At 46.2% G+C, this 25,796-nt stretch overlaps 1 protein-coding gene across 31 annotated transcripts in view; it reads right to left on the bottom strand.

Annotated features, from left to right (window-relative positions):
* Positions 1 to 25,796, bottom strand: part of LOC101170191 (calcium/calmodulin-dependent protein kinase type II subunit beta) — a 66,276-nt gene extending 40,480 nt beyond the window's left edge. For 10 of the 31 annotated variants that reach the window (XM_023958149.1, XM_023958150.1, XM_023958152.1 and 7 more), the window contains exons 1-6: positions 25,487 to 25,796; positions 21,375 to 21,469; positions 14,329 to 14,388; positions 14,076 to 14,130; positions 13,725 to 13,790; positions 120 to 192 (exon numbers count right to left, since the gene is read on the bottom strand). In XM_023958149.1, coding sequence (XP_023813917.1) covers positions 120 to 192; positions 13,725 to 13,790; positions 14,076 to 14,130; positions 14,329 to 14,388; positions 21,375 to 21,469; positions 25,487 to 25,548 — 411 coding nt within the window. In that variant the 5' untranslated portion in view covers positions 25,549 to 25,796. Of the gene's footprint in view, positions 1 to 119; positions 193 to 4,132; positions 4,206 to 13,724; positions 13,791 to 14,075; positions 14,131 to 14,328; positions 14,389 to 21,374; positions 21,470 to 25,486 lie in introns of all 31 variants that reach the window. The other 21 variants (XM_023958165.1, XM_023958168.1, XM_023958166.1 and 18 more) reach the window with 6 other exon arrangements.

The raw sequence follows: 25,796 nt of genomic DNA, 5'->3' as shown, positions 1-25,796 counted from the left end.
TTTCTGAAGAGTTGGACAGACAGTTTGTTGGACCTGAGACATGGACACACGAGTAGCACAGCCACATACCCCCACCCCCAGACAGGTGACGGGACAGAGAGGCGGTCCCCACCACTCACCTTCAGGTCTCGGTGCACCACGCCCATTTGATGGCAGTGAAGCACCGCCTCCAGGATCTGCTGGATGCAATGACTGCATGCAAACACCAAGGAGGGGTGCATGTTAGTCTTAGCAGCGCTACAAACCCGTGCTCAGGCCAAGAGGGAACATGGGAAAAGAGGGCGGGGTCTGAAGGATAGAGGTGGACTGGAAAAGCCTCTTCTGTTGCCCGGCATCTGGTTTTGACCTTTCGTTTGGCTTCATGCGAGCTAAACCCTAATCCAGGGTTTGAAAGGGATCTGCAGATTGAAGGCCTCAGACGAGTCTTTCTGGTTCTTCTCAAAAGGCATAAAAACTACTCAGATAGAAGGTGAAATGCCTCAAAACACCAAAAGAAGATGTTTCAGTTAGAATTAATAATTTGCATATGATCAGAGTTTGTTTCTGAGTCTGAAACCATTGTCTCCACTTTGTCTCTGAATCTCACATTAACAGACTTTTCTTTCCTTTATTAAAAGAACACTTGCAGAGTCCCGCTTTCATTGAAGCTTCACTGAGACGGTTCCAGGAATGTTCTTGCCGATGGAGGAGCAACAGGAGAGTCCTTCCAGTCCAATCTGCTAAAACAAATAGATTTCAGGCCGCCTCCATTATTAGACCCACCAATAAAGAGGGAAACACTGCCGTGTTGATAAATGAAGGAGCTGTCAGACTTCCTTCTATGAAGGAACGAGTGAGTCACGGTGTAATTAGGAGGATTTCAAAGATCTGCCTGGAACCAAGTTTGTCGTCAAGTGATGTAAAGAGGAGCCTCAGCACCAGGATTTATGATGAACAAGAGTCACGTGTAGGGCTGGGTATCACTGCCATAACAACTTGTGATTGACAAGTTCACAATTTGAAGTGATTCAATAAAGTTTTGATTTATTTTGAAAGTGTCTAATCAAAATAAATTGATTTGGAAATGAAAACAAACACTTGATATGATTTACACTGAGCAAAAGAAAGACTTTTTTTTTATCAAACAGAGAAAGCTTTTTATTTTTTGCATAAAAAAACAAGAAACGTTAATCTAGTTAATCTAAATCAATGTTTTAAATGAAGAAAACCATTGGAGCCCAGCCCCAACCATGTCTGCATGACATGCATGTTGTCTGGAGCCGTAGTGGGATGGAAAACTTCCTTCTGGGTAAATGTAAAGTTTCATGTAAAGCCTGCTTTCAGCTCTGTGGGAACTTGAACACGCCGCTGAGCAGCTACAAAGCAGCCAAGCAGCAGATACAGAGCAGTCGCAGAGCAGCCACAGACCAGCCAAACGGCAGCTGCAAAGCAGTGGTAGAGCAGCTACACAGCGGCCAAGTGGCAACTGCAAAGCAGTCGCAGATCAGCTGGAGAGCAGCCAAACAGCAGCTGCAAAGTAGTAGCAGAGCAGCTGGAGAGCAGCTACAGAGCAGCCAAACAGCAGCTGCAAAGTAGTAGCAGAGCAGCTGGAGAGCAGCTACAGAGCAGCCAAACGGCAGATGCAAAGCAGTAGCAGATCAGCTGGAGAGCAGCCAAACAGCAGCTGCAAAGTAGTAGCAGAGCAGCTGGAGAGCAGCTACAGAGCAGCCAAACAGCAGCTGCAAAGTAGTAGCAGAGCAGCTGGAGAGCAGCTACAGACCAGCCAAACGGCAGCTGCAAAGCAGTAGCAGAGCAGCTGGAGAGCAGCTACAGAGCAGCCAAACGGCAGATGCAGAGCAGTCGCGGAGCAGCCACAGACCAGCCAAACGACAGCTGCAAAGCAGTGGCAGAGCAGCTACACAGCGGCCAAGTGGCAACTGAAAAGCAGTCACAGAGCAGCTGGAGAGCAGCCAAACGGCAGAGCAGCTACAGACCAGCCAAACGGCAGCTGCAAAGCAGTAGCAGAGCAGCCAGCTGCAAAGCAGTAGCAGAGCAGCCAAACGGCAGCTGCAGAGCAGTAGCAGAGCAGCCAGCTGCAAAGCAGTCGCAGAGCAGACAAATGGCAGCTGCAAACCAGTCAGAGCAGCTAGAGCAGCCAAGTTTCAGTTGCAAAGCAGTTGCAGAGCAGCTGCAGAGCAGCCGTAGTTACTTACTTCACTTACTGAATATTTATTATTCTGAAAACACCTTTTCTAGTTGCTGCTTCAGGATTTTCTCCGTCTTTATGTTTCACCACTGATAGTTATTTACAGAATTTAAGGCAAGTTTTTGACCCTCATTTCTGTCTCATCATCATCATCATCATCATCATCATCATCATCATCATCATCACACCGTAAGATCCAAAGTCACCTCTGAAGCCTTTAAGGAAAGCAGGAAAATTTCCCCCTTGAAGCTTTACATTAATGATAACCATCAACATTTTGGGGTTTTTTCTCCCCATAAATCAACAGTTTACGTCAAACCGCAGTGGCCTTGCTCAGGTGAACACATGCAAATTTGTCTTATTTCAGAGAAAATGTTAATTCTTTACATAAAATCTAAGGGTTGATATCAAACGCAGCAGTGAAGCTCATCATTGAACTTCCAAATGAACAGAACTTTTGTCATGTTGGCTAATTTATTCACTATTTCTTGATTGGAGTTGCTGCTTTCAGCTAAACACATCCGTTTAAACATTTCAATAAGAGGACTTCTGGTTTGGGTTTTTAAACAAATCTTTGTAAATTGTTCAGATAAAAATGTTTATACTTTAAAGTTCAGAATTAATGTGTTTTCATTAATTTGGTTGAATCGTGAAATAGTTTTAGATGATGGGTAAATGCGTCCATCTTTTACGGATTTTCTTAAGAAAATATATACGTGTTAAAATCTTATGACAACAATGTCCTGCATTCGAGGCTTGATTTGCAGAGCATTAGAAAGGCAGTTAAAACTCAAATTAAATGCAGCTAGCATTGTGATAGCATGCTAGCATTGACGTAGGGGCTGATAGATTAGCGGACAGATTAGCGGAACACAGTAGCATGGCTATCGTAACGTGGTGCACTTACATGTTAAGCAGTGTTAAAGAGTTAACATTTTAGCGTTAAGGTTCTAACATGTACGCATTGCTATGCTAATGTTAGCATTTGGGTGCCAAGAGATAAGCATTAACATGTCAATATTTTAGCATTGAGGTGCTAACACATCAGCATTGAGATGTTAATGTTAGCATTAAGGTGCTAACAGGTAAGTATTGACGTGTAATAATAGGTTAATGTTAAGGTGTGAACATATTAGCATTTACGTGCTAACATATTACTGTTAAAGTGCTCATGTTAGCAGGTCAAGGCTAACATGTTAGCAGGTCAAGGTACAACCACAGAAACGGTTGACTTAAGAGCTATAATTATTGATAAATAAAACCTGTAGAATGAGAAATACTAGACTTATTACCTTTCAATGATGAGAACACATTAATAAAAACGCACAGACTAGAAGGTGCAACAAGAAAATAGGTATATAGTTTAAAAAAAACCAACCTTCCTTCTAATTTTTTTTCTGCCTCTGTGTTTGTACATTTATAGAAATTATTTGTTGAAAAACATATTAACATATATAAGGATAAGAAGGTAAACAAGGCTGTCTGAACAATAAATAGAAAAACGGCCAATCAGAGCCAGAGGAGATGTGGAGGCGGGACGACAGAAATGAGGAGAATCTGACTGTTAAATGTCCATTTTTGAACAGATGGTTGTCGCACCAACAGTAACGTCATGTGATCATTTAATTCAAATCAGTGCTGCAGGAGCGTTTGCTGTCGTTGAATGGTTGATGTGTGTGTGTGGGGGAGGGGGGGGGGTGCTGAAACAAGCTTTCGGGTGTGGGTGGGGCTTAGAGGCCAGAGTCCCCTAGTGTAAGTTAAAATAGAAAGAACACAGGAAATAAGAAAACCTCAGACAGACGAGACGGACAGACGCCAAACTGACGAGGTCAGAGAGGTGGGAGGGGCTTAGGAGGGGAGGAACAAATGAAGGTGAAGGAGGCGAGCAGAGGCTGTGAGGGGGAGGAGTTAGGAGGGATGCAGGAGCTTCTCTGATTCGATACTAACCTTCAGGTCCCTGTGCACTATGTCATGTTGGTGAATGTGATGGACACTTTCTAGAATCTGATGGATACAGTGACTGTGAAGACAAAACAGAGAGAGGAGGAGGAGGGATGGTGGGAGAGGAGGAGGAGAGTGAAAAGAGACAAAAAGGGAAGAGGACGACGGGTACCTTTGACAGAAACGGTGAGAACATCAGAGGAGAAAAGGTCGGGTTAGAGGGGGCAGGTGAGGTGATGGGGGCGGAAACGTTTCTGCTATTCTGAATACGCTGAGAGCGGCAAACCCGTCAGACAAAACGCACAACAGCGCCGATGGGGGAGAGAAGCACGGTTGACAGACGGTGGAGGAGAAGATAAGCACCTTCAGCGGTAAAAAGGCGGATAATAATACATGAAAGAGGCGGTGGAGAGTGGCGGTGGAGAGTGGCGGTGAATCACGGCGCCCTGGTGGGCTGATGTTAGGCTGCCTCGCCATCACTAAAAATGGGAAGCATCGCAAAATACCCCCACTCCACTGCGTTTTCCGTGCACTCAAATGTGTGTGCATGTGGGCTCAGCCAGATGAGGAGAATGTGTGAGTAATAGAAGGATCCAGTGAGAAGGAAGATGGTCAAATGATGAATGTGTCACAAACACACCAGCAGAAACCTGACCTCTTAGCAGGAACCTGACCTGTGGTTTGCAAATGGTAAATGGCGTATACTTATATAGCGGTTTTCTACTTTCTTCGGAGGCCCAAAGGGCTTTACAGTCACAGACCCATTCACCTATTCGCACACTGGTGAATAGCCACTGGCGCCAACCTTCCACCAGAGGCAAGGTGGGGTTCAGTGTTTTGCCCAAGGACACTTCGACACATGGGAGGGCAAGACGGGAATCAAACCCCCAATTTTCCAATCGGAGGTCGACCGCCCTAACACTGCACCACAGCCACCCGTGGTTTGCAAAAACCGGACCTGTTGTTAGCAAAAACCTGACCTGTGGTTAACAAAAACACCACCTGTGGTTAGCAAAAACCTGACCTGTGGTTAGCAAAAACCTGACCTGTGGTTAACAAAAACACCACCTGTGGTTAACAAAAACCTGACCTGTGGTTAGCAAAAACACCACCTGTGGTTAACAAAAACCTGACCTGTGGTTAGCAAAAACCTGACCTGTGGTTAACAAAAACCTGACCTGTGGTTAACAAAAACCTGACCTGTGGTTAGCAAAAACCTGACCTGTGGTTAACAAAAACCTGACCTGTGGTTAACAAAAACACCACCTGTGGTTAACAAAAACACCACCTGTGGTTAACAAAAACACCACCTGTGGTTAGCAAAAAATCCACCTGTGGTTAGCAAAAACCTTTGACCTCTGGGAGAGGCTGCCATCTTGAATCCCTTCTAGTAGCTTCTACAAATTTGAACTCCTCCTACGTATTTAAATCCATATCTTAACCCCTCAAGCATCGTTGAGAAGCTACTTGGAAAAACAAATCTTGGTTTTAAAGTGTGTAGGTTTTTAACGTTTGCATGGCGAGCTCCGAAAAGGTGGTTTCTCCCAGTTGCACGCACATTTTTTACCAGAATATTGTAATCATTTAATCCCTGGCTCAAGCTGAATGCAACAATATGACATACCATATAAACATTTTTGGAATGTTTATATGGCAACAAAGTTGCCAAGGAAATCCAAAAAATTACTTTTGCAGATTTTTCTCAAAATTACATAGACCTGTTTGTCACCACCAGGCGACCAAAACCTAAAATGGTTGCTATGGAGATAAAACCAACAGAAAAGCTGCCATTTTGAAAAATGCATCCAGTCTGGCTCTGGAGCGGTGCAGCTACACCAGATGACTCACATTAGCTACAGTTTGCTGCAGTCCTGCTGCAGCTCAGGCTCTGTCCTTTTGGATGTTCTCCTTAGAAAAAGCATTTGCAGGATCATGAAGGACGGGGGGGGGGGGGGGGGGGGGGGGGGGTGCTGGACCTCTGATCAGCCTCTCGTCATCCGCGGACCTCTGATCAGCCTCTCGTCATCCGCGGTGTTAAATGACCGATATGGCACTCTACCTCCCCCTTTGGGGCCCCCGTGTCAGCAGAAATGACGTTTACACCACGGTGAAAACACAACAAGTACAGCAGAAAGTGGGTTTTATTTTGAAAAATGTACTGGATGCACTTTACACTCCATCGCACGATTGCCGGTTTAAGTCGTTTAATTTGTTCCCAACGTCCGGCCTTAATTTGAAGCCAACGAAACGGATTCGGATAGCTGGAGAGGCCGGATCGGACTTGGCGCCGCGTGACTGCCTGTCGCACTTTTCCACAACAAGACTCCGGCAGCCGCACTGGAGCTGGACTGGATGCAGTGTGAGCCCAGCATAAGGGTCAGTGGGTGGGTGGGGCCTGTGGGCCATACAACACTGCTTGGGGCTTTAATTTTGAAATTATACCCTCTCGTCATCATCTTTAAATTCATGATGGGCAAAAAGTGAAAAAGGCCAAACATTCAGCGCCGATTTCCTGTTTTCTTGTCAGAAAAACTGAACGCCAAAGCCATCTGTGTGTCTGTCTGGAAAGTCACTTTTCTGAGCAAAAAAAGGACAAACAATCCCAAACACAAGACTGAAGTCTTTAAGCAATGACACAACAATAAAGAGTTGCAGAGCGTTCAATCTAGATAATGCCCTTTGAGGTATCCATTATGGGCATCATACCACCGTCACTCACTTATTAGAATTTCCATCTAGTTATTTTTTAGGTTTAAAACGTAAGAAGAAATGGACTATTTGATAGTAACGGCAACAGAATCTGCCTCTCGCTCCACTGCAGCTGCTGTCTGAGGACTAACCAGCGGAGGAAAGCGGTTTCTATGCTGAGCGTCAGTCAGGGATCCAAAGCATCATTCCAGAGGGGAAGTTTACCACTTGATGCAATTTGTTTCCTTATATAAGTCGCAGATACAATTATGTGTTTATAACAAAACAAAGAGTTAATGTCCTCCCAGCTGTGGCTGGACTGACCTCCTTTTCTTTGAACACATCAACAGTTGAACGGCCTCGATCAAACCTGATACCAGCTCTGGCTCTGACTGACAAGATGCTGCAGCGCCAGGAGTCTGTGTGACACTAATTATCCAAGCTAATTAAAGCCCCACTTCTCACCGGTCTCTGAGGAAGCCAGGGCCAGGGAGTGCACCACAAGGACGGGAGGGGGTGCCGCCCTGGATCAGAGACGTTCAGGAGGTCTACATGACTGACAGCGGTCATCGTCAGCTTTGATAAAGGCTGCCCAGTTTCCATTCTACACACTAGGAGAGCATGTGACTTCCGGTTCCGGGTTACACAGCAGAACGCGTGGCGTGCCTCTCTGCGAATACTACTATCTTCAAATTACTTAAAAGGTTGATTTTCCCCAAAAAAGAGAGCTGACCATGCCCCAGAAGAAACCCCAGGAATACGAAGACCTCAAAAAGACTTTTGACATTATTCAAGAAACGCTGAAAAGTTTTATGGAACAAGTGTCCGCTAAGCTAACGCCACTTTGGGAAATGATGGAAGAGTTCCGAAGATTTCGGGCTCAAAACGAGCAGCGAGAAAACCGGGTCGAGATTCTGGAGAAAAGACTGTACGATGTGGAACAGCAAGTAAGGATGAATAATGTCATTCTCACTGGAGTCCCAATCAAGTCTCGAGCGAAGCTGAATGCAGCAGGAGCCAGCACTGCTAATGCTAGCGCTAGCATAGCTAGCAGTGCTAATACGGAGATCGGTGCAGTGTCTTTGGAACAGCAAATACATTAATTTCTCACATCTAAAGGGATTTCCCTCGATCTCAATACCATCGAGACCTGCCACCTGCTCCCCAGGAGAAAGGAGACGGATAAACCAGCGATCCTCATCAGGTTTGTGAATCACAAACACAAGCTAGCCTTGATGACCCAAAGGAAACAACTGAAAGGTTCGGCTGCTTATCTAAACGACCATCTGACCAGAAGGAATGCTGAAATCTCAAAGCATGCACGGCTTCTCAGGAAGCGTGAGCAGATTGAGAACACTTGGGTTAAAGGCTGCAGGATTTACGTCAAACCGCTCGGTCCAGAGGACCGGGCCAAGGTTGTGGTTGTGAACACCATGAAAGACTTTGAAAAGTGTTTAATCACGGTCGTCTGAAACAACATGGAGTAATAAACCAAAGAGCCAAATAATTTCAAGAAATATGACACCAGGAATCATCACTTTCTCTGTATGTCTGACGTAACCTGAATAACAGCAGAGTTCTGACCTGCAGACAACTTGACCTCAACTTTCACCGTCGCTGATATCAGCTGAAGAAGGATATGGACCTGAATCTAATGTCTGCAGACATAACATCGAAGAGAACTATTAACTGTTTTGAACCCAGAAGAACAGCTGTTATCAGTAAAAGAAGAAATACCAACCTTGGACAATCGACCCTTTTTATTTTTCCCCTACAGCATTACTTCATTATAAAAAAAAAAAAAAAAAAGATAAATTGATTCAAAAATCTTTTCTAATGTAGCATAATTTTGCACGTTTTTAACTTTTGATAATTGATGAAATTTTGCTATGAAAATTCCTGAAACAGTGTTGTGTCTACTTTACTGATATAGTATTATGTTTTATTAATATGAATGGCTTTTATAAGTAACATAATCTGCATATATTTCAGATGACTGATCTGCATTTGCCATGTTGATTTCTAAAATAGTTATTACTGACGTAATACTTAAGTAATTCATCTTTATCATGTGCTTTATCGATATCTTATGATTCTTACTTCTGTCTGATAAAAGCTAGGAACCGGATATTGATAAATCATGTAATAAAATTGTTACAGTATAACGGGGTGGGATTATATAAGTTCGCTTCCTTCCACTCCCTTTCAAGCAATATTCGTTAATAAGTCTAATTATCCTAAGTTTGATTAGTTACTGTATGAATGTATAACTGATGATTATATTGCTGTTGTGTATTATTTCTACTTAATTGCTTGAAATAAACCATTTCAAATCAAAAAATTCAAATAAAAAAAAATGATACTGAAGGGAAAAATAGCTCCAGATAAATATTAGGATTTATCGCGAGTGAAGAAAACCTTCAGGACTTTAGTCAGACGCAACTATTTTCCTAAATAGAAAACAGATATACTCCATTTAAGAAAATCTTTCAAAGCTTGTGCATAGAGAAAAACAAATCTATTGTCTGTGCTCAACCTGTAGCGACGACTGTAGGTGTAGTTACACCTGTAGCTACCCCTTTAGCTACACCTGTAGCCTGTACACCTGTAGCCTGTACACCTGTTGCTACACCTGTACGTGTAACTACAGGTGTAGCAACAGGTGTAGGTCCAGCGACACATGTATGTGTCGCTACAGGTGTAGGTGTAGCTACATGTGTCGCAACACCTGTACACCTGCTGCCTGTAAATCTGTAGTGACACCTGTCGCTACAGGTGTATTGACAGGTACAGCAACACATGTAGCTAAACTTACAGATGTAGCTACATGTGTCGCTACAGGTGTAGTGGTTCCACCCGAGTTCAAGGCGGAACCACTCCACAATACAAGAAAAGGTCAGATTTGAGATCTTAGAGCGAAGGGTAAAAGACAACATCCTCCCATTCTATCACAGGAAAACACACCAAACACACATTCTGTCCAAGTGTGTAGTGACTCCACCTTAAGCTGTAGTCAAAGCACACATACACGGGATTCAGCAATGCCATTTCTGCTGGTTTTGGGTTGAGCACAGGTGTGTCTTGCAGTTCAGTTGAAGATCGTACGACCACCTCAAGGGACATCATGAAAACGGAACGTACCATAGCCGTGCGTGTGGTAAGTGTATCATAAAGTATTCGTAAGGTTCCAGGCACTCATGACGTACGGGTGATGCTGTGTCACGGCGCCCTAACGCCACGTTCTAGTCGTTAGTAAGGCGTGAGCACCAACTCCTTACTGACTGCACGACGGGGACTGCAAATGCTGCTTGCACGGGGTGCGCATGTGATGCGTAAGTGCCCGTAGGATGCTAACTTCCTCATTTCTAACAGTCAGGCTGCACAGAAAAGGAGCGTGCATGAATCCCGTGAGCAGCACTAACGGACTCCCTGTGCAGTGAAGAACTTATCTCCTGGGTTTGTTTGTGTTCATTCGCACAGTTGTGATTAAATGGAAACAGTGTAATTGTGTCTTTTGACATTTCTAGAACGTTGATTTGAGTTTTGCACATATGTGTGATGGCATCGGGGTTTCTTTAACGGTCAAACCTGTTTTTTTAGCTGAAAGCCAAACTGGTTTTATTTTTACGCACATGAAACGTTCCATGAATTTGTGTTTTGATCGGAAAGAAAATGTCTCTAGAAGTCTATAGTCTATGAAAGATTTACATGCAGATCCCAGCAAAGGTTCCAAAATCTGGATCAGAACCACAGAAAAAGAACAAAAAACTAACTTTCCCCCCAAAACACAACAGGACCACACGAGTTCGCCGGTATGTACCACTGCAGAGAAATCCGTCACAGACGGCGTTTACTGACACCTTATTGTGAAAATAAAAATCTACATCTCAGACAATAGCCTACGTGCACGATAGAACTTCCGGTTAACTTCCGTGTTTCGAGTGTAAGGCCGACAACTTCCTGTTGGTCGTGTTATTGTTGTGGGGAGTTTTGTTGAGTTGCTAGTTTTGAGTAAATAGGAGCGGATTTCGGGTAAAAGAAAGGCGTTTGTTGTTTCAACGCGTGACAAAGACATCACAACATTGTTGTGTACCCGTGTGCGATTTGTCAAAGTACAACAGTACTAAAAGCTTTCATAGCTTTCCAGTATAATGTGTCGGTGAGAGCCGAATGGATGGTGAACACGGCGGGAGGACTTCAGCCCAAGCAAGACGAGTCGTGTTTCGTATTTGCAGCAATCGGAAAGAAAATGCGTCATAAACACGCCGTTCGGAATACTTTGCTCCGGTCAGACTCGAGTCGTTCGGATCAAAATTTCTTTCCGATCGAGATAGGTGGGTTATACGGATCGTTTATCCGATCGTGGAGCATGTAAACGGTTCATTCCGATCGTGTGTCACTACTGCTCTGGGTTACGTCATGCATAGATGGTATTTCGCTGAGAGAAAGCATTGGAGCTCATACGGGACCGATCAGCTGCTCTGCGGACGCCACCCGTAAAGTGCCGCTCTGCTCTCGCCCCGCTGGCTCTCCCCTCTCTTTCACCCCTTATGAGGGAGATGCAGAGGGATGCGTGTCCACTGACGTCCGGACCAGGCATCAACCGAGCTCTGCGTTCGGGCTCCGGTGCCAGTGGGCCGAGTGAACCTCTCTGAGCACAGCAGCCGGATTTATTAATGTGTTTGAGGGGAAGGTGCTTTGTTACGTGTGCGTTTTGTTGTTTTGTTATGTGTGAGAATTCAGACTGCGAGCCGAACCGCCGCTCTGGGTTAGCGGCGGCCGGACTCGTGAGGGCAGAGCAGAGCACACAGTGTGTGTGAGCTTAGAGCAGAAATGCCGCTCAGTCCTTAAAAACTAGGGCTGCACGATATGAGGAAAACTTGCGATATGCGATGTTGGTGATTAATATTGCGATAACGATATAATTTGTGGTATATAAACAAATAGCAAAAACAACCAAAAACATAATTTCCATTTCACTGCAACAGTTTAAAAATTATACTCCAAATGACCCTTGTCGACGTAGGAGGCAAACATCAAACATAAAAGGGCTCATCTGATTGATCAACAACGTAAACGGGTCCTTCTGATTGGTTAAATGCATAAAGGGATTTATTTCATTTGATCAATATTTCAAGCTGCCATGAGTTTGTTTTAGCACATTTAAGGTAACCATTTATTGCGATTTTTGACATATTTTGCGGTATGCATATTGCACAGCTTGATGTTGCGATAACGATAAATTTGCGGTATATTGTGCAGGCCTATTAAAAACTGTTAAAAAAAAATCACATGGAATTGTGTTTCTAGTTGTGCCCCGACAAAATAAAGGCTGATGTTATTCCCAGACAATTACGTGCAGCCAGGATCCAGATTGCAGCGTTTCCCGCATGGTCCTGGATTTTGTGTCCATCAAAAGGCTAATGTTGTTGGCCCGTTTTGTTAGCCTCTCCCAACACTGGGTTCTTCTTCCAGCTCCGTACGTCTTCCACAAAAAAAGCACTGACCACACGGATTAAATATAAAATGATGAGCGGACCGGCACTACATAATATTCCTAACATTAATAAAAGCACGTTTGGAAGATCGCCTCGTATATTACCGAGCTGCTGCATAATATATGTGACACGCTGACAGCAAAGGTTTGTTTACAACGGGACACATTTCCCTTCCGGTATTTTCGACACGACATTTTGCCCATGTAACCACGCACTGGTCGACAACCCTGTATATGTCGTTCACGTCAATTTTCGGGAGACCTTGTAGACAACGGGTGATATATGCCATCTTTCGCAATCAAAATCTGCCGTGTCGCTGCTACAGAAGTCGCAAACCGGAAATGGTGGCCTCACACTCAAGGCGGCGGAAGTAGAACTCCTTAGTTACGTGCACGGAGCCTATTGCAGGCAAAAATTCATAGACAACAAACCACAAGACCTGAGTGAGAAACCCCCCACAAAAGTCATTTGGTACCTGCCAGGTCCAAATCAGTTCTTCACGTTCTGTTGAGTAACATAAAGGTCAGGAGGGAGGGGTCCGACCAAGGTCGAGCGTTCCTCCCCGATGTTCTGAGAAGCCTGAAGGTGCTTCGTTCAGGAGAAACTAGGCCGAAGCGTGAACTTCTCTGGGTTTTCTTCTCTAAATGGCATCATCTGACCTTAAAGGTTGACGCTGAAACCAAACTCCTCAAACTTTGACTTCCAGTTTCAGTACAAATATTCCCTGGCAGGAGCTGCTTCACTCTGATTCTCTCTGTATTGAAGCCAAACAGAAAAACCTGTGGGATATTTTAGCACACAATAGGCCAGATTAAGCATAGGTGGATTTATTGTGACGGCATCAGTTCAATTCTTTAATTTTTCCTACATTTTTGTCAAAAATTTCCGCAACTTTGTTTAGAAAACAAAAGAAAAAAAGCAAAAGAGACAAAAAATGTTTTCCATGTGATTTTGGGAGATTCTTTTGTAATCTTGAGGATTTCTGTAATTTTCTGGATTTCTGATAAAAATTTCCGTTAAAGCCGTGAAATAAGAGTTTTTAACATTTTTGTGACATCAAACCTTTAGCCCTGCGAACGGGGGGGGGGGCCTCCTGATGCTCGCGCATCAGAATGCGACGAAGAGTATTGGGGAACTGATGAAGAAGAGAAAGGAAGAAGAGGATTTGTGAGACAAAAAAAAGGGAGAAAACAAGTACAACAATGAAAAAGAGGTAAAAAAAAAAAGAGAGAGAGAAAGCATGTCAGAGCAAAGACCAGAGCCTGAAAACCTCCAAAAGCAGAGGAGGAGGAGGAGGAGGAGGAGGAGGAGGAGGAGGAGAGTAAGGCCACAAGAGTCAGACAGGAGACTTACAAATCAACACAAAGACAGGAGAGGCGGTGGGGAGGGGGGGCTGGGGGCGGGGCTCTTACCTGGCGTCGGCCTCGCTGTAATACTCTCTGGCGACGATGTCCTCGAAAAGTTCGCCTCCGGTCACTCTGAGCAACAAAAGAACAAAACAAAAAAGATCTAATTTATGGATTCACTTGAACTGCTTTCCGGAAGGGGGAGGGGGGGGGCACAGCAGGGATGCGGGCCAAAACATCCCAACCTCTTTTATCGTTACCATGGAAACTAGAGGGGAACCGCTGAGGAGTGATGTGGAGGGCGTGGGCGGATGACGGTGGAGGGGCAAATATATAAAAAACAGTTATGTAATGACAGGGATGCAGGGGGGGGGGGGGGGGGGGGCAGGAAGGGGGGCGAGGAGGAGGAGAACTTACAGGTCAAACAGGAGGTAGTGGAAGCCCTCCTCTGATATGCTGTCATGAAGACGCACTGAAAGACAGGAGAGCGGACGTCACTACTCTACCCTGCTACGGGTTTCAGAGCCGCAGCTCCTCCTCCTCCTGCAGGAGGAGCAGCTGGAGCCACTCATCGATTATTTCCCTATACAGCACGTAGATCCACACATAGTAGATGGTTTCATTTGTGTACATCTAGGCTTTGAACATTACGTGGAAGACGGAAACGTACCGATGTTGGGATGTTTCAACAGGCGGCAAATCCGAGCTTCTCTCTCCAACTTCTGATGATCTGAAAGCAAAAAGAGGAAAAACTGGAATATCTGGAATCCGATGCAACTCAGACCAACTCAGAAGATCAAATAAGAAGATGAGGATCAAACCATACAGTCACCCTCCTCTGATCTCTTCCAAAAGTGTTTTTTTATTGATGATAATGTCGGGTTTAGGCAAAATCCAAAAAACCTCTCGTTTTTTTTAGGACATAGTTTCTGCAGAGCGGCAGGAGTTCATTAGAAATTCCCCTCTGAGTTGTGGGCGGGACCGTTGAGGCTAAGCAACCCCACCCCCTTCCCCTCCCATTGCTGAGAGCTCTCTGTTTACGCACATTGATCTAGAAGGAGCTGCGTTTCCACAAGAAAATGCAGGATTGAATACTAATAAATACTATGTTGCTGAATAAGAATGAAACTTAAAGAGGAAGAATTGGTAAAAAAAAAAAAAAAAAAAAATAGAGAAATGATCAAAGCTGACCATAAATAAAGTGAAAACAGAAAGTTTAAGGGCGATGAAGCACAGACTGACAACAGAAGTCTTCCTCCCCACCGGCGCCTGAAGAGAGCACGATTCCACAGAAAATCCACCCAATCTCTCTTACAGTCCACCAGAGGGGGAGCGAGGACGTGAACCGTGACACCTGGATGGACCCTCGCACCGGTCCGGGTTTGTTTTCACAACCAAAGTCCCGGAACCGGTCTGCAGGTCAGACAACCACTGACTGAACACCAGAACCACGAGGAACGAGACGTGAAACCTCCGGTTCTGGTGCCACCTCGTCTGCAACCAGGTCCTTTGCCTCCCGATTGGTGAGAGTGGTTGCCATAGAAACGTCGACTCAGAGCAATCACTGCTTACAGCTTGTACAAAACTCGGCTGAACGACTTTTAACCAGAACCAGAAAGGAGGGGCACATGATCCCAGTCAGCTTTAGGGTCGATTTTCAGGACCTTTTATTAGTTTGGAAAAGTTTAAATGGAACTGGCCCCTCATTTTTATGAACCTCCTGGAGCCCGCCGGCGGACCCAAAGGTCAGAACTAAACCCCACGGCGAGGCCTCATCTCAGCGCCGTGGGCCTCGCCTGTGGAACCGCCTGAGGACGTGGGGGCTTCATCCACTGTGGAGGTTTTTAAGAAAAAACGTAAAACGCATCTTTTTAGTAAAGCTTTTACGTAGTTTTTACTCGTCCACGTTTTCATTTGATTTTATAAATCTTATTAACCATTCATTTGATTTATTTTGATTGCTGGTGGGATGCGTATGTGTCGGGTTTTTGTGTGTTTTTATTTATTTTTATTTTTAGTAGTATTATTTTTACTACGTTTTCTCCGACAAAGTCAGAGAAGCCAGACTGAGATGGTTTGGACATGTTCAGAGGAGGGATAGTGGATATATTGTTGGATGTTGGAGATGGAGCTGCCTGGCAGGAGGGCAAGAGGACGGCCAAAGAGGAGATACATGGATGTCTTAACAGAGGACATGAAGTTGGCTAACGTTAGGGTAGAAGATGTTCATGATACAGTGAGGTGGAAAAGGATGATTCGCTGTGGCGACCCCTGATGGGAAAAGCCGAAAGAGAAAGAAGAATTTTTACTACGTTTTCTATTTTAACCACTATTTTTTATCTTCCTAAAATCTATTTTCTTATGGGAGGCACAAAAGTGCTTTACACATAAATTAGAATTTAAATGATTTTTTGAAAAATAAAACACTAAAAAAAGAGTTTTAACCTGGAAAGTAGAGGATGTCAGAGGACGGATGATCGTAAGCAACAGTCAGTCATCAATTCACATCTGGATCCAAACGGTACGGCTGGATGGCGCCGATGCTGCCGCCATTTTTGTCGCACCGCTAGTGTTAGGGTTGGGGTATGAGGGGCTGTAAGCTAGCTGGAGAATGTGTACACAAAAAGGATGCTGGGAAATTAGTGGAGGCTTACTCCATACTCCGAGGTGAATTTATAATTAACCCCTGACAACGACACAGGTTTTTTTAGGATTTAGGCACACAGAAAACGGCGTCATCCTCTTGAAAAGACCACCGGGAACGCCGGATCAGTTCAGGAGAAACAGAAGGAAATGTTTTCTTTTATTTAAAACAATCTAAAACTCCTCTGCGTGGCAGACTGTAAAAAACTCATTTATTTTTGCTGTGGGGGGGTCAAACTGCGTCAGAGGTCATTTTAGCCGCTCTGTCGCCCGAGCTCGTCATGCAAACGAGTCAAAAAGAAATGAAAAGGAGCAGGAACAGCGTAGCCCAAGGACAGCGCTCGGTCTGAGGGAATGTGTGAGGACTTCTATTTGGGTTAATCATCAGCAGAGACGACTCTCAGGAGAGGAAAACGACCTCCACAAAGACGGCCAGATATAACATCACACTCCCTCCAGCTGGGAAATGCGGGCGTGAGATCTCCTCTGTTCACTGAAATACCACGCAGAACCCGGACGCCGACACGCGGGCCGAGCGCTGGCTGCGGCGTGTTCCTCACAACACGCAAGCAGACATCAAAGGGTCATGAAACAGCCGGAATGCCTGCTGGTGCTTTGGCCACATATGACCCTTCAAGCCATGGAGCGCCGACGGCGCCCGCCGCGGTAATTCCACACCGCTGGCCCGAAGCCAGCTGATCAGAAGCGGGTCAAATCGCTGCAGATGCATCGCACACCTTTTCACACACACGTACGTACGCACACACACACGTACACAAACGCAGCTCCTGCATCCGGATCAAACATCCGTCATCCTCCAGTCCACCGGCGCTGTGATCGGATCAGAGCCGCCCTATACTTCTGTTGACATGAACTGAACTGACGAGGAGTTTGAGGGCTGTTACAGGGGGAGGGGCTACAAAAGGGCTGTTTACATCCGTGTTTTTCAACCTGTTTCGAGCCACGGCACACTTTAACCAGGACAAAGATCCCACGGCACACCAGCATCCAAAAATAGAAAATAAAAAAAAGGAGAAACTCAGTCTGTATTGATCTACAGTCCCTCCGTGATCTCACATGCATTTTTGTGACAATTGTGGCAGAAAAAGCTGGAAGCTGCAGCTGTTTTTTCTAACAGATGTAATAAAAGTTAAGTTAGAAGATTTAAAAACTGGTTGATGTGTGTTCGTTGTGGTTCAACAGGGAAGACTGATTGTGGCGCTGAGATGCTGTCACTTTACCACAATGCATCCTGGGAGATGTATTGATGTCAGACAGACTCTCTTCTCTGAGCTTCATTGTTTTGTTCACTTGTTCCACGGTCTGACACCGGATTCTGTGGAAAGCTACACCGCTAAAGACGAGCTTTAGATGCTATTTCTGTTGGAACTGAGAGACTTTATGAGCAGAATCAGAACAAGGAATTGAAGACTTGAACCACTTCTGATTGGTCAGACTGATGACGTGTGATTATGCCTCCAAGAATGATTGGTGGAGACAGTTAAAGGGGCGGGACTTTTCAGAAAACAGCTGAAGCTGCAGCTAAATCGCGGTACCGTCATTCTTATCAAAGTGTCTTTTATAGAATCAAATAAACACAAAGAAAAAAGTATTTTATGATCTTTCATATTCCTAACTACTCAGTGTTTTGTCAGGATGTTTGGATGAACACAGAGCTGATATGGGGAAATGTTTTTAGATCAGTGAATGGGTCATTTCCCACGGCACACCGGTTGAAAAACACTGTTTTAGATCCTGTAGAGAACAGAAAAGGGGTGGAGCTAAAAACCCTTCATTCCACAAACGCACAACAGACAGCATCACGGTTTGTGTCCTGCTTGTCTGTGTGTATATTTGTCGTGTTTTTGTGTGTGCGTATATTTGTTCGTGAATCTTCCTGTGTGTGTGTGCGTGCGTGCACACGTATGTACATAAGTCTGCACATGCGTGCATGTGTGTACAAGTATAACTCTGTGGGGGCATGGGTTTGTGCATGCATTTGCGTTGCGCATGTTTGTGTACATCTGTGCACGTGTGCGTGCATAGAGTCTCCATGGCTGCAGCAGCCGGTGTCAGATAGGTCATGGATCTATAAATAGGGCTGCAGTGGAGCAGCAGCTCTGTGGTTCTGAAGAACTCATCCATTAATAAAGAGCAAAACACCAAGTCGGGTCGGACCTCCACAGGCGCAGAGTCACAGGTGAGTTCTGCACCTGCAGGCTTTTTTTCCTGGAATGAGCCATTAGCTTCCTGCTAATAAAAGCAGGATAATCCAGGATGGATTTAATCTGATTACCGACTCTCAGCAGTGACACTAAAGTGAAGCAAAAGTGACAACTTCCCACCAAAAGGGTTTCTGGATTGAGATTTTTCAACATTTTTTTAAACGCGTGTCAGTTTCCACCCCTTCCACAAACACTGAAACTGTGAACAATGGATAAATCCAGGGGGGTCTGTTATTTACCTGCCAAAGTCTGAAAGTAACACCCAGAATCCAGATTTTTAAATGATTTCACCACATCCTGACTATATGAATCTGCTGTGGGTCAAAAACTGCTATAAACCTTCGAAAAAGCAGAAAAACCAAAACCTTTGATCTCAAGGAGTTTTGTTTTGGTTTGATCCTGAAGAATATTTCCTCCGTCGTGTGAGATCACTGCCCCCCCGCCAGGAAACACTTGTCCCAACAGCTGAACAACTGCTGCCCCAGAAATCGAACCGTCGCCCTGAAGGTTTTACTGACGGACACAAGCACATATGGGCGCTCCTTCCTGACTAATAACGCTCATTAAAGTGCCCGTGAGGGCGCGCACGAGCCTCCGTGAGGGCGCGCATGAGCCTCCGTGAGGGCGCGCACGAGCCTCCGTGAGGGCGGGCTTTGGGACCAGCAGGTCTCCAGTTACAGAACGGCGGGGGGCTGCGGCAAAACCACGCGGGGCGGTTTAAGGGGTCGTCCGGGCTTAGCGACGGACGCAGATCATCTTCTGACGTTTAATAAACAGCTGCTGACTGCAGGATGAAAACCACAATTCCCATGAATCATAGCGACAAAAACATCTGAACAGGAGCAGTAATGTTTGCCTGGCCCGCTGCAGTAACTGCCCCTCTGCTGCAGTAACTGCCCCTCTGCTGCAGTAACTGCCCCTCTGCTGCAGGAATTGCCCCTCTGCTGCAGGATCTGCCCCTCTGCTGCAGGATCTGCCCCTCTGCTGCAGAAACTGCCCCTCTGCTGCAGAAACTGCCCCTCTGCTGCAGGATCTGCCCCTCTGCTGCAGAAACTGCCCCTCTGCTGCAGAAACTGCCCCTCTGCTGCAGGAACTGCCCCTCTGCTGCAGGAACTGCCCCTCTGCTGCAGGAACTGCCCCTCTGCTGCAGGAACTGCCCCTCTGCTGCAGGAACTGCCCCTGTGCTGCAGGAACTGCCCCTGTGCTGCAGGAACTGCCCCTCTGCTGCAGGAACTGCCCCTCTGCTGCAGGAACTGCCCCTCTGCTGCAGGAACTGCCCCTCTGCTGCAGGAACTGCCCCTCTGCTGCAAGAACTGCCCCTCTGCTGCAGGAACTGCCCCTCTGCTGCAGGAACTGCCCCTCTGCTGCAGGAACTGCCCCTCTGCTGCAGGAACTGCCCCTATGCTGTAGGAACTGCCCCTATGCTGTAAGAACTGCCCCTCTGCTGTAGGAACTGCCCCTCTGCTGCAGGAATTGCCCCTCTGCTGCAGGAACTGCCCCTCTGCTGCAGGAACTGCCCCTCTGCTGTAGGAACTGCCCCTATGCTGTAGGAACTGCCCCTATGCTGCAGGAACTGCCCCTCTGCTGCAGGAACTGCCCCTCTGCTGCAGGAACTGCCCCTCTGCTGCAGGAACTGCCCCTATGCTGCAGGAACTGCCCCTATGCTGTAGGAACTGCCCCTATGCTGTAAGAACTGCCCCTCTGCTGTAGGAACTGCCCCTCTGCTGTAGGAACTGCCCCTCTGCTGCAGGAACTGCCCCTCTCCTGCAGGAACTGCCCCTCTGCTGCAACAACTGCCCCTCTGCTGCAACAACTGCCCCTCTGCTGCAGGAACTGCCCCTCTGCTGCAGGAACTGCCCCTATGCTGTAGGAACTGCCCCTATGCTGTAGGAACTGCCCCTATGCTGTAAGAACTGCCCCTCTGCTGTAGGAACTGCCCCTCTGCTGCAGGAACTGCCCCTCTGCTGCAGGAACTGCCCCTATGCTGCAGGAACTGCCCCTATGCTGTAAGAACTGCCCCTATGCTGTAGGAACTGCCCCTATGCTGTAAGAACTGCCCCTCTGCTGCAGGAACTGCCCCTGTGCTGTAAGAACTGCCCCTCTGCTGTAGGAACTGCCCCTCTGCTGCAGGAACTGCCCCTCTGCTGCAGGAACTGCCCCTATGCTGTAAGAACTGCCCCTATGCTGTAGGAACTGCCCCTTTGCTGTAAGAACTGCCCCTCTCCTGCAGGAACTGCCCCTGTGCTGCAGGAACTGCCCCTCTGCTGCAGGAACTGCCCCTCTGCTGCAGGAACTGCCCCTGTGCTGCAGGAACTGCCCCTCTGCTGCAGGAACTGCCCCTCTGCTGCAGGAACTGCCCCTGTGCTGCAGGAACTGCCCCTCTGCTGCAGGAACTGCCCCTCTGCTGCAACAACTGCCCCTCTGCTGCAACAACTGCCCCTCTGCTGCAGGAACTGCCCCTCTGCTGCAGGAACTGACCCTGTGCTGCAGGAACTGCCCCTCTGCTGCAGGAACTGCCCCTCTGCTGCAGGAACTGCCCCTCTGCTGCAGGAACTGCCCCTCTGCTGCAGGAACTGCCCCTGTGCTGCAGGAACTGCCCCTCTGCTGCAGGAACTGCCCCTGTGCTGCAGGAACTGCCCCTCTGCTGCAGGAACTGCCCCTCTGCTGCAGGAACTGCCCCTCTGCTGCAGGAACTGCCCCTCTGCTGCAGGAACTGCCCCTGTGCTGCAGGAACTGCCCCTCTGCTGCAGGAACTGCCATTTTTTTCTCCGGTTTGGATCCCTTTTGGAGCCAAGATGGTCTCCAACCCCTTAGAGTCAGACACAGGTGTGTGATGGGCGGGGCTTACCTCTGGCTGATAACTTCTTGGTGTTGATTATTTTGGCGGCGTACTCCTGTCCTGTGGACAGCTTCACACACCTGCGCACCACCGAAAAAGCTCCCCTGCAAACACAGACACAGAATCCTTTACACTACATCCACATTCAGGACTTTCAATCTGTTTCTAAAAAACGAAACCTGTAAATGAAAACAAAACGGAAACGAAGTTCAGAATCTTCAGAAGCAGCTTCAGATCTCCATCCAGGCGTGAAGAAGACGTCTTCCTCACAGCTTCAGTCTGAGAGCTGTCAGTCAACGCTGGTTCTGCTTCTACGCTCAGACAGACACCCAACCAGGTCTGGGTCAGAGGTAGACGGGCTCAGTTAGAGGCCACGGTCCTGCCGCCGGTGAAACCAAACCTCTGATCTATGTCCTTCCTCACTGATCTGGTTCTGGTCTGTGAAGGAATATGAAGCCTCAGGTTCCCTCCAAGCCCAACCAAACTGCTGAGCTGGACCTGAGAAGAACACGAATCCACTAAAGACCCAGAACCAAATGATCAGTTTTCAGGTTTAACACGTTTACACTAAGTATAAGGGACTGAAACTAGTTTCACCATGTTTCATCAGTGGATTACGGGAAACTTCTAGTCTCATTAGAGTCTTGAGACTATCTGGTGATGAAGAGGAACCGTGACGGACGTGAACATCACCAGGAGGGAAAAACCAACAGACACTCAAATGTTAGAGGCTCCATGGTGTTTTTCAGATCTGGACCAAAACAAAAGCGTTTTCCAAAATGTTCACTAACAAAAAAATACAATATTTATTCACAACACTTAATAGAAATCATGTTTTTGACATATACCTGTGGTATTTGTCTTATGAAAGAGGACAAAAGTAATAAAAACTCATTTTGAATTTCAGAGTACTTCCCCCATTAAAACTGCTGTCAATCAAACTTTCGCAAAGACACTCGGTTTGAACTAATGAGCTGTTGTGATGTCGCAACGGCCCTGTAGTGCATGCGCATTGCACAAACTCCCTGATCTGCCCCGTCCGGCGTGCAGAAGCTCCCTGATCTGCCCCGCCCAGCGTGCACACATGAAATTAGGATCGACTCTGATAACAAAAAGCCTGGATTGATCTTTAATCTTTGGATTAAGACTAAAAAATATTAAAACACGCTCAAACAAAAGGGAATAACTGCAGTCTGTTTTTTACCAGACGTCTGAGCTCAGCTGAGTGGGCGGGGCTTCTGCTTTTTTAACTATAGCAATAGATAGTAGCAAATGATGATTCAGCTTATAAAAGAAATCAATTTTACTTTGAAAGTATTACAATGACTGCACTTCCTTTCCCCTCACGTTTGATGATCTCTTCAAAGACGTTGAACGTCTCTTTGATCTTTCCGACTTTAACCAGCTAAATACCTAAAGTGACTTCTTTCTTGTCAAGCTTTTCTGTACTCCAAGTTCCAAAAATGATCAGGCATTCTGGTCATTTGTGTCGCTCACAGAAAGACAAAAATCCTTCACTGAAGGAGCATTTTCAGGCCACAGAGGCGAGTTGAACAACGGAAACGTCAGAGCAGCTTCCACCAACGAAAGCAGCTCCTCAACGCTCAAAAAGAGCAAAGAGGGTTCAGGAAAAGGAGGTTCTGTGTCAGGACTTCAACTGGACCTCAGACACGATCATTAAACAAAGCTGAAGCTAGACTGAATGAAATGCTTCCCTTCTTCAAGCCGTCGGTGCTGCAGATCACAACTGGTGTCCCTCAGGGTTCTGTGCTCGGTCCACTCCTCTTTATTATCTACCTTCTCCCGCTTGGTCATATTTTCCAAAAACACCACATCCATTTCCATTGCTATGCGGATGACACCCAGCTCTATCTTTCCAGACAACCCAACTCCACACGGCCTCCATTAGCGCTGGTTGACTGCATCAATGAAGTCAAATCATGGTTCACCTCAAACCTTTTAAAGCTCAATAGCAATAAAACTGAACTTCTTCTGAGAGGCACCAAATCCACCCTGAACCAGACCAACCATTTCTCTCTCTTTCCATTGACGGCTCCACCATCTCTCCCTCCCCTCAGGTAAAGAGTTTGGGTGTCATCCTCGACAGTAGTCTCTCTTTCTCTTCTCACATAAACAGCGTCACCGATCAGCCTACTTCCATCTACGCAACATCCAACGTCTCCTCCCTCCCTCACTCCTCACTCCACTGCTGTACTCGTACACAGTCTTGTTAATTCCCGCCTGGACAACTGTAACTCACTTCTGTTTGGTCTCCCACAAAGAAAACCTCCATAAACTTCAACTGGTTCAAAATTCAGCAGCTGGTATCATCACACGCACTCCCTCCATCAACCATATCACAGCTATTCTTCAACAGCTTCACTGGCTCCCCATCCCATTCCGCATTCAATACTGAATCTATCTCTACACATTCAAAGCCTTTCACAGCCTTGCACCTCCACATCTCTCTGACCTCCTTCATATCTCCACACCTTCTCGCTCCCTCCGCTCCTCTTCTATCCAGTTTTCTGTCCCTTCTGCCCGTCTTGTCACCATGGGGAGCCGGGCGTTCAGTTGCTCTGCTCCCCGGCTTTGGAACTCTCTCCCCCCCTGACCCCCACAACACTGACACACTCCCACATTTCAAATCAAAGCTAAACACTCATCTTTTCCAAATGGCCTCTTCACTGTAACAGTAACCTTTTCATGTTATTATATACATTTGACTTAATTGTGTATGTATTTAAATTGTTGTTGTTTTAACTGTTTATTGTATTTCTTGTACTGCATACATGCTGTGCGGCCACCTTGTGTGCCTAGAGAGGCGCCTTTTAAATAAAATGTATTATTTTTATGATCCTTTTTTTTCATGCTTACAGCCCCTGACATAAGCAGAAAAACAAAATGATGGTCAGAATCATATTTGTCCATCTGTCCGGTTCTGATCCAGATTCCAGCTCAGACGAGGAAAACAAAGACATTCATGGATCTGTTGGTCTGCAGGTGGATGCATCAGAAAGGGGCGGAGCTTGGAGAATTTGGCCCCGCCCCGCGTATTTTCTATGTCACAAATACGATCTTTTTTAAACGGCATGTTTTCATCTGCTCCTTATTCACACTGATTTGAATAAAGAAACAGTCAAAAATGCAATTTCAATCTTAATTTTCTTTATAAAAACACCTTTTTCAAACCGTCTTTAAATGGAAATGAATTTTTCCATTTAGGTCAATCAAATGCTGTATCGTACCGTCACAAATCTTTTCTTTGTTGATTCATGGACCACGTATAGAGATGCGCATTGACTCATGGACGACTCCATAAACTACAACTCTTTTAAAAATGAGTTTTGTGTGTTTACATTTGTATTGTTTCATAAAACACGAATCCTATTTAGATTAAACCGAAACGAAATCGTGACACAAAAGAAATTTAGGTTTGAACTGAAACTGTATCCTGAAACTTAAGCGAATCATTGCATGTCCTTATGTCTATTTTTCTCTATTTTTTTAGGTTTTGCTTCTCAAAGAAATCAATAAATAAAGAAGTAGATGTTTCCCTCAAAGTTAATGTGCTTTAATAAAACATAAAGGTTTTATTTAAAGATGTTTTTCTGCTCATAATGTTAATAAATTATAGGATATTTCCAGTAACTGTTCCTCTATCAGGCGTTTGATCGTTAAATAATTAAAAAATCTTTATTTAAAATAAACCGTTTTAAATAAAAAAAAAAATGTTTTTATGTAAGCAGACAGAAGAGGGTTCGATTCCCTTCATGAACTTCATCTGATCAGAAGTTGACAAGTGCACAGCCTGGGTCGCGTCGTGCACGCGCCTGTTTGAGCGCAAACGCGCAAAGCAGAAAGCGCCGTTCTAGTTTCTCCTTTTTGGACACAAACGTCTCCATCCCCGCCGCCTTCCTCCTCCTCCTCCTCTTCCGTGGACACTTTCTGCTCTCCTTTCCCGCCGTTTCCATCTTTCCTCGGATCAAACAGCGCCGCCGAAGGGGGCGCGCCGTTTTGCTGACAGTTTGCCCCCGAAAAGACGCCGCATCGCTGCCCCGCCGTTTGCCCGCACCGCACCGCACACACTCCGCGCGAACACGTGGCCAGCATATACTCACTTTCCCAGCTCCTCGTACAGCTGGTATTCGTCCGTGAAGCGCGTGCACGTCGTCGTAGCCATGTCGCTCCCCGGTCTCTCGCGCTTCTTCTCCCGGTGTAAACTCCGAAGAATTGCCGCTACTGTGAGTAACGGGGAGGCGGGAGCTGCGGTGAAAATGCGGGTTCCGCCGGGCAGCTGAACGGCTGTTGGAGCGGGAACAAAAAGCCTCAAAGCAGGCGCCGAGTGACGGAGGGTGTGAGGACGAAGCTGCCCGCGAGTGCGCTCTCCTCTCCGGCTCCCCTGTCTGACAGCTACCGCGCGCGAGCGAC

Source organism: Oryzias latipes, chromosome 9 (assembly GCF_002234675.1).
Source record: "Oryzias latipes chromosome 9, ASM223467v1".
Lineage (NCBI taxonomy): Eukaryota > Metazoa > Chordata > Actinopteri > Beloniformes > Adrianichthyidae > Oryzias > Oryzias latipes.
This window is presented reverse-complemented; position numbering and strand designations above follow the sequence as displayed.